Below are 9,390 nucleotides of genomic sequence, written 5' to 3'. Positions count from 1 at the left end.
TGCTCCGGTTAGATCATATATATGAACATTGTCCTAAACAACCTCAAAACTATCTTCTGCTGTGTTAGACAACACAGAAAATGAAAAAAAAAAAAACATGAAAAGAGAAGACATAGGATTTGTCAGTATTTTATATAAAAATATTAGCTAATATAAAGTACCCAATATGGTGTCAACAAATGCTGGACAATCAAGAAATCCGCACATCAAATGACACCTCTTTGCAGGGCCACTGTGCTGTACGACTCCAGGGGGCATAGCTGGCACTGAACAGCAGTCCATATAAATGTCACCCTCTGGGCCTAAGTAGCAAATAGCCTACAAAAGCCTTGCTCATGTAAATGTGTATGTTTTCAACGCATTACAGAACTACAATCTGTGATATCCACAAAATATCCAAGACAGCATTGTTTACTTTCCAGAAAAACAAGTAAAGATATTAAAAGAGAGGCTAAATTACTTTTCTGTGAGTCAGCATCCCAAGGTCTACACCTGCCATGGCTCTAGGATATCGTTGGGGGGGAGGCATCAGAAGGGGAGGTACAGAAAGATTAGACACTGTTTAGATAGTCTTTAACTCTTACAAATGAGACTCAAAGTTGCCATGCAAATTCATGTGATATGTCATTGCAGTCCCAAATCCTTGCATAAATGGGCAAAGCGTGGCTTGTCTAAATCCTTTGGTATGTACCAGTTTATATTCAAATAACCTCTGTAAAATAGCTTTCCTTCAATTTCTGTACATATTCATGAAGACACACCATCAGCATTGAAAGATAGCCAAGCAGAAAAGAGAAAAATCCTATCACACTGACAAGACAATTTCCTTGGTTAATATAATCAGATAACACAGCTACATTTTTTGGTTAATCTGAATTTAGTTCAAATAGCTAAAGAGCTTTATTCACTTTGTGACAAAAATTAGACACTTGCAAAATAAGTTTCTGACAATTCACATAAATTTATTTTTGCAATAATCATTTGGTGTAGGAAGCTTTTTAAAAATGCATTGAATTGGCATTAAATCAAGATGAAATAACCTGATTTCTAAAAATGCACTACATCGAATACTTTCCCAGGCTTCTGTCAAAGCAGTCTGAGGTGTCTGCTTAGTAATTATGCAATTTTTTACTTCAGTTTATTTTCTGCTTTACTTGGAAAACTTACCAACATAATTTGCCAGCACACTTTTTAAACCAGATTATTTTAAACCAGATTACTTTCTCTAATGCTTAAGCCTAAATGACAAGAGAGACAGAAGGGAAAGGGACTTTAATGCCAACTTACTTGCCTGGGATTATGTTTTAGTAAGGAAATAGGACTGCCGAGGATATGACGTAAGGCAGTTCTGGCCGATGGACGTGCTTGAAGCTCTGACTCGGGTGGGACAAAGGAAATATATGTAACCTAAACATTCGTACCCCTGTAATATGCTGAAATAAAAAAAATTAAAAATAAAAATAAAATAAATAAAATAAAAATATGGATTACCAGATTTCATCCCTTAAGGTTCTAATTCCTGAGATTTGGGATGGAACTCAGAAGTGTGTATTATTAAAAACACTAATGAATTTAGGATTGTGCCAAAGGGGTATTATGGAACGAACACTGACCTAGTGGCAGTGTTCAAAACACCAGGATTGCCACCTCTTCTGTGTGTCCTTACCCAAGTCCTTTAATCTCACTAGATCTAAATTTCCTCAGTTGTAAAAGTAAAAAACAAAACAACAAAAAGAAAAAAAGGTTTGGTTTTAGTCAATAAACCCTGTGAGGGCGGGAACCAGGTGGAGTTTGCTCACCGTCCCGTCCCCGGCACCCAGCCTGCCGCCTGGCACGGAGCAGCTCTCCATTGGCATCTGCTGACTAGTTCACTATTTAGATGAGCTGGAAGGTTCCTTTTGGCTTTAAATTATATGATTCTAAAGTAAAAAAGTAATAAAACAATGCATTTAGTCCACCAGTTACAAAATAATAATTATTCTCAAAATAAAACAGAATGTAAACCGACGAAGGCCCCGCTCCTTGTTCCTGGTTGCAGGGCTGCACGTTCCCGGTGAGCATTCCAAAGGGTATGCCTTGGTCCTTGGAGTTCACGTCCTCACTGGGCTGCGACGGTTAAAGGCAACACATTGGAAGCACTTAGCACAATGTTTGGCTCACAGTAGATGTTCAGGACACGTGAGCTGAATCAGGAAAACACAGTAAATTCTGTGGAAAACGACATGGAAGAATACAACTTCTCTTGCTACACGGACAGGCGTACTGTGGTCATAGCATAATTTTTAGGGCTTTTGTTACTTTAGTCCTAAAACATACTGTCAGGTAACGAATCAGAATTGTCAGAAACCTTCCCTGGCACATGGAGATTCTACAAAAACAAGTATTTTTGAAACCGATTATGGAGGAAAAATAAATCTGGAAAACTCTGCTTATAACATTTCAAATTTATTTAAAACCAAATGCTCTTATTTTTCAAAATTTATTAAATTACTCTATTTAAATACTTCCTTATGTTATGTATCTAATCTAATTAGAGAAATGGTTCTCAAAGTGTAGTCCCCAGAGTAGAGCATCCACATCACCTGGGAATGTATTATAAATGCGAATTCTTGAGTCCCATCCCAGACATAATGAGTCAGAAACTCTGGGTGTGGGGTACAGATCTGTGTTTTAACAAGCTCTCTGGGTGATTTTCATGCACACTAATGAATGAGAACCACTGACTTAGGGTGAAAAAGACGGGCGTAAAAAGTGAATTCAAGGAAGGCTGAATTCAACTTTCCATATACCTCCTACAATGTGTCGGAAACGAAAAGACCACGCCAGGTATCTAGTCAACTGTTTATCGATATACTCAATTAGCAAACATACAACAAACCATTTTGGTATCATAATTTAAGTTTCCTCCCTTTGAAAAAAATCCTGAAATACTGATCTTGAAGTTAAAAAAAATGTAAACCCCTGGCTTTCAGATACTCAAGTCCTAATCTCTCAATTTTATAAGTAAAATATAAATTTCTAATAAAAATATTACCAAGCATTACCAAATCTAATTTTAAAATTATTAAAACATGAACAATAGAAAATGTGGCTATGGATATACAGTACAAAGTCACAAGGACTTTTATTTTTAATCCGAGTGGCAATTCTGATTTAGAACTCATGATGTATAAGATTCTAAGGATAACTAGATATTACAAATTCATGATTCTATGTTCTATGTAAGAAAAGCTACAGAGTTCTGAACATCTTGCAGCCACATTCTCTCACGAATCAGCAAATTGAGAAGAGATTTTTAATTCGAAGTCCCAGCAGACACGGGGGTGCTGGTGAGAGACGCCCACCCATCTCTTGTCACATCCTGCAGTCACAAGTTAAGGAATTTGACAAAACACAGTAAGAAGGTACGACATTAATGCCCATTCGAGTTTACTCTGCAGCTTGAGAGAACACGAGTCCTAAATATGTTTTTCCAACATTTTCCCCAAGCCCTAAAATTCACCCAAGAGAAAGAGGTCGACTTAAATGTATAAGAAGAAGCAGATGTGTCCGTACATAACAGCCCTAGTCAGGAATATTGAATGGCAGCGAGCTGATGACCTCCCCCGACTCGGTGACGATGGCATCGTAAACCCAGCGTCGGTTGCAGCGGCACTCAGGCCCACACTTGTTGGAGTTGCACTTGGGGCAGGGGTAGAAGCAGCCCAGGCAGTTCTTCTCGAGGCAGTCGCACAGGTCAGCCTCGTTGCAGACGAGCCTGCCACTTTTGTCGTACTTCCTCATAACTCTGCAAAGGAAAAGCGTGACACCAACATGACAGTGTAATTCTCCTCAACATCGAGAATAAATTATCGTGCAGCAAACTTCATACACATGACCCTTTTACTCTGAGGGACCAGCATCCTAGAGATTACCCAGAAACATGCCAGAATATTCTATGGCAGTGATGTCGTGGGAAATTGGATCAATATGCAATGAATTTCCAACACAGCTAGGCTTGTCATCTAAAGTAACACTTCATTTTTCCAGTATTGCTGGAAAATGTAATAAGCCTCCTAAGAAAATCATGAGGAATAGCTAACTAAAGCTTCCTCCTACAAATCCTCCAATTTTTTCTTTAAAATATGACCATTCTTGATGGATTTTTACCTAATAAATTGCACTCTTTTTTCTTTCTTCCTTGAAAGCACTATACTGAATACAACTACTACGTTTCTTAATGACTCAAGATGAGAACTGTCACTTACTACACTATAATCATTTAAAGAAAGAAAAGCTCCTTTGCTAATGTCTCTAGGTACCATTTTTCTCTGTTCTTTTCTGTTTCTCACCCAGCGTTTCTCACCCAGCGTGGCAGAGAAAGCAGGTGACAAGATGGTAGCATCAGGCATCACAAGCTCTGAGCGAAGGCAAGGTGTTCTGTGCTGCAGGAGGGCACCTCGCCTGGGATTCCCACACTCTCTCCGTCAGCCTCTGCAACGTGCACAGGGGCAAAGGACTGTCACAGGGATCCCACCGCCCTCTCAAAACCAAATCATTTAGAAGTAAATCCTTCAAACTGAGCTGTTTGAAAGCCTTAGAATAGCAAAAATATCTCTGTACAGCCTGTATCCGTTATTACCCGTTGAAATTCAAAAGGCTGTCCTTAAGCTAGTGTGGTAAAATTGTGTACTTCTGCACCCTTTGTCCTCAAGCAGACATATCACCTCCTGGCCTCCTGCCCAGGTAAGCAATGCTGTTCTCTCCTCTCCTTTCCTGAGGGACTCGGGCAAGGATGAGGATCAGTCATTATCTACACTTACTACTGCCTGCTTTTCACACTTTAGCAGGAACGCCTTCTAATGAGGATTTACACGTAGAGTGCTTCATCTGTGGAATGAGACCTTTCTCAAGTCCCTGGGAAATTCAGCAGAAGAGATTTAAAATCTATTAAAGGAATGATGGGGGTGGGTGGTCCTGAAACCAACCTAGAGCGTGGGTCAGATTTCGCCCTCCTCTCTTTGCCTTAACCCAAACATTCCCCTGCCTTGACTCAGACATCAAGACAGAGATTTTATGGTTTCCTGCCCATCTGATGCTATCTTTTATACAATTCTGAACTATCGCATACATAAAAGTGTATGAACATATATGCTACATGCATAAAGATGAACAAAAACTTCTGTGTGCCTACCCACGGCCCAGCTTAATAAGAATATGACAGCCTTTCCTGTTCATGCCCCACCCACGCATCCCTCTGCCCACCCCTCCAAAAGGAACCAGGCCTTGATATTATAAAAATCACTTCCTTGTTTTACTGTAAGCTATGCCGCATATGTATGTATCCCCAAGCACACTGTAATTTTTCTTCCATAATTTGCTTTTTTATTCTTTACCGTGATTTGATGTTTTTCCATGGTGGTACATGTAGCTGTATTCAAATATTTTCACTTCTATATGTATTACACTGTATGAATATAACACAGTTATTTATCTTTTCCATTATGATGGGCATTTGGATGATTAAAACTTTATGTTCTTTGCTATAAAAGTGATGCTATGAAACTTCTTAAAAATGTCCCTCCTCCTACACGTATAAAACTCTTCCCAGGATATATATCCAGGCACGAAGACGCTAGATACTAAGGCACATAGGTAATGCCAAGCTGTTTTTAAATAGTGGTTGTATCATTGTACACTCAATTCATGTCCCAGAGCTTCACCAACTTTGATATCATCAGACTAAACTCTTTGCCTATCTGGGGAGTATGGCGCTTTTCCATAGTGTACTGATGAGGTTCAGTATCCTGAACATTTCTTAGCCGTTTCTTCCATGAAATGGCTGCTTATTATTTTATTACTTTTTCTATTAGGATGTTTATACTTTTCTTATTAACTTTTAAGATTCTTTATGTATTTTGGATATTGATTTTTTTATATGATAAATAACTTCTCCCACTTAGCGATTTGCTTTTCAGTGTTTTTAGGGTATCTTTTAATGGGTATAAATTATTAATTTTGATGTATGATTGCTTATTTTATGCTTCTGAAGCACTAACAATCATTGAACTTCATGGTAGCCCTGAAGAGACTGGATATTCTGAATTCATTCCTGTATTTTTCCTTCTAATGATTCTTCTTTGTTACTTTTTTTTTTTTTTTTTTTGAGATAGAATCTGGCTCTGGCCCCTTGGTGAGAGTGCAGTGGCGTCAGCCTAGCTCACAGCAATCTCAGACTCCGAGGCTCAAGTGATCCTCCTGCCTCAGCCTCCCCAGTAGCTGGAACTACAGACACATGCCATGATGCCTGGCTAATCTTTCTCTTTTTGGTAGAGACGGATCTCGCTCTTGCTTAGACTGGTCTCAAATTCCTGACCTCAAGGGATCCTCCTGCCTCACCTCCCAGAGTGCTAGGATTGCAGGCATGAGCCACTGCACCCAGCCTATCTTTGTTACTTTAAATAATCTTTCCTACTAAAGCTGTTACTCTAGTACAGAGCCATTGGCCATTGAATCCTTTTTTTAAACAATTGATTCCTAGTTTGGGATTATAGTCTATTTCTCTATTTCTTTTTTTTTCTGGAGACAGAGTCTTGCTCTGTCATCCAGGCTAGAGTGCCATGGCGTCAGCCTAGCACACAGCAACCTCAAACTCCTGGGCTCAAGCAATCCTCCTGCTTCAGCCTCCCAAGTAGCTGGGACTACAGGCCTGTGCCACCACACCCAGCCAATTTTTTCTATTTTTAGTTGTCTGGCTAATTTCTTTCTATTTTTAGTAGAGACGAGTTCTTACTCTTGCTGAGGCTGGTCTTGAACTGACCTCAAGTGATCCTCGCCCCTTGGCCTCCCAGAGTGCTAGGATTACAGGCATGAGCCACCACTCCCCACCTCTATTTCTTTTCTTTTCTTTTTTTAAGACTAGTTAAGTGCAGTAGTGAGGAGGAGGGGAAAGTAGTAGAACAAGGAATTCAATCTGTAACTGACTGTGAACAATCAAGTGAGATAACTCTCTATATCTTGATGTGGCTAATTTCCAGACACATGGGGTGCTATTATACTTTAGAAAGATATTTTTAAACCATTAAAAAAAAAAAAGAGGCAACCTTTAATTATTTTGCTTTGTCAAGGATAACTCATAAACTTTATAATCCCACAAATCAAATATAACAAGTCATGACCTTACTTGTATTTTGCAGAAAAATACTCATTCATCTTTGACATCCGTGCTTTCTTTTTCTGCTGCCTTGTTTCAGGATTAAAGTCAGCTACCTGTGGGCCAGGGTTTTGAAACGCCAAGCATTTTAACTGCCGCTCTATTTGTTGCTGTGAAACAAATAAAATGTATTAGTAGTAAGAACTGGATAGTTTTACCTGTTTTACATTGTCTCAAAATGAATCATCTATAACTTTCACCATAATGGCATGGAAGTATATATGTTTTACACAAAGAAATAAACAGTTTAAGTTTTCAAAGATGGTGTAAGTTTTCTCAAATTAGGCCATTCTTTCTGAATAAAGAAATACATAGTATTTAGTGTGCACAAGTCAATTAAAAAAAGACATACGTAATATAAAACTCGTATAATTAAAAGGTAAAAATAATCAAGGGGGAACAGAAGAATTCTTTTTATACCTGCAAAATAGCAGTCAGCTTTCCAAATTTGATGGGGATGAACATTAGAATTAGCATTTTACAGTGGATAAGGACAAAGGATTAAAAACCCTTCCTCAGCTGTTAGCTGAAGAAGCCCATACAAAGTGTTTCAAACCACAGCGAGAACCCAGAGTACACACAGCGCGCCCCGCTCGGTGCTCTGGGATGCGTTTCGGAACTGCTCCCTGTCCTGGGAGTATGGGCTCCATCTGGAGCTCTGGTTCAGAACACAGCCACCCGAAGGATCCACTCTCAGTCAAAGCCCAATTTGAACAAGAGCAATCTTGCTAAAATGACTTTCTAGAGTGTTCTAGAGTCGTTAAAAGTCTCTGTTTGGGAGTTTTTATAATTAGAAATTAAATAGGGCCTGATCTGGAAGACAAACAACAAAATGCTTCAGTCAAATACTGCACTGATAACTCAGTTTGAACATTTAGCGCATGCCAGGAGGGAAGGGAAGGCTCTTTTGAAGGATTTTAGAAGAAAATAATCTGAGTAGCCAAAAACACATAGGCTGACAAATACTTGAAATACTGCATCTGTACACAAAAGGAAAACTTTCTGTGTTTGAATCTCAATGCAACAAATTACTTAACAGAATCTCATAGGCTCTCCTGCAGTTTATTTAGTTTCATAATAGTCAGTCTAAAATATTATCAATATGTTTCCTTAAATTTTCATCTTGGTGTGTACATATGGGTTTGTTTTATAAACTTAACCTTATGACATAGTACTGCATTAGGTTTGGCTATGAAATAAGTATGACTTAGTACCACTTATTACTATTCTCAGCAGCGTAGCGGGAGGTTAAGAACAGACACCAGGGTAAGCCTACCTGTGCTCAAGTCTTGGCTCTGCCTCTTGTTAGTGCTGTGCCTTGAGCAAGTTCCTACTTCTCTAAGCCTCAGTTTCTCCATTTGTAAAACAGGGTTAGCAATAGTATCTTCTGATGAGAATTAGATGAATTAATAGATACCAAGTTTTAGAACCACTACGTGACATCATAAGAACAAAATAAGGGTTTGTTAAATAAAAACATTTGAATATGTTCTCCACAAATGCTCTACTCTAAGGGCAGGATTTTACTAATCAGAACACTGGGCTAAAAATCAGGGGACATGAGAGGTGGGGAGATGGGTGAGGTTAGACCAGCCCAGTGAGAACATAGGGAAGAGGAGGAAAAGGTCCGTCAGCATGGGGGAGCAGAGATCCCTCCTGGGAAGTCCTGGCTGGGCCCACCTTCCCGACAGAGTCCATGGGCATCTCAGAGATCCTCAGTTAGGAACACCCCAAATAACATGCAGTCATAGAATCTGTGTGCCATACCAGTTGTTTCTGTCCAATTTGACAGTTTTTCTCAGAAGAACTATGATCTGTGTGTCCTTCTTGAATGGAATTGTTTTTTTCTGATTGTTCACTCATTTCTGATTGCTAAAAAAGTCATTGGAAAAAAGCAAAACACATTAATATCATACATCCCCATTAACTTCATCTTATCACTCTTTTCTGCTGTGCCTCCACATCTCACTTTTTTCCAAAGCCAGATTTCCCGAAACTGCCATCTGCACCCTGGCTCCTTTTTCTCCGCTCACTCTTGAGCCCTGCATCTGACTCCACCAGCCCCGTCTCCTGCCAGGAGTTGCATGAGCAACTCAGTTGTACCCCTGACACTCCTTAGCATCATAGACCGATCTGGAAAAGGCAACACTGGGGCCCTTCCTCTCCTGCTTAAGAAGATCATGAATTCTTAGGTTTCC

The 9,390-nt window shown here is 39.4% G+C and overlaps 1 protein-coding gene across 1 annotated transcript; it reads right to left on the bottom strand.

The window, feature by feature from the left end:
* Positions 1-3,391: 3,391 nt before the first annotated feature.
* ARL14EPL (ADP-ribosylation factor-like 14 effector protein-like) lies at positions 3,392-9,055 on the bottom strand. The gene is made up of 3 exons (XM_012659528.1): positions 8,960-9,055; positions 7,163-7,302; positions 3,392-3,787 (listed from the first exon to the last, which is right to left on the bottom strand). The coding sequence occupies exons 1-3, from the start codon at positions 9,053-9,055 to the stop codon at positions 3,565-3,567; spliced, it is 459 nt and encodes a 152-aa protein (XP_012514982.1). The 3' UTR covers positions 3,392-3,564.
* Positions 9,056-9,390: the final 335 nt, after the last annotated feature.

Source organism: Propithecus coquereli, unplaced genomic scaffold (genome assembly GCF_000956105.1).
Source record: "Propithecus coquereli isolate 6110/MARCELLA unplaced genomic scaffold, Pcoq_1.0 Scaffold62, whole genome shotgun sequence".
NCBI classification, from domain to species: domain Eukaryota; kingdom Metazoa; phylum Chordata; class Mammalia; order Primates; family Indriidae; genus Propithecus; species Propithecus coquereli.
This window is presented reverse-complemented; position numbering and strand designations above follow the sequence as displayed.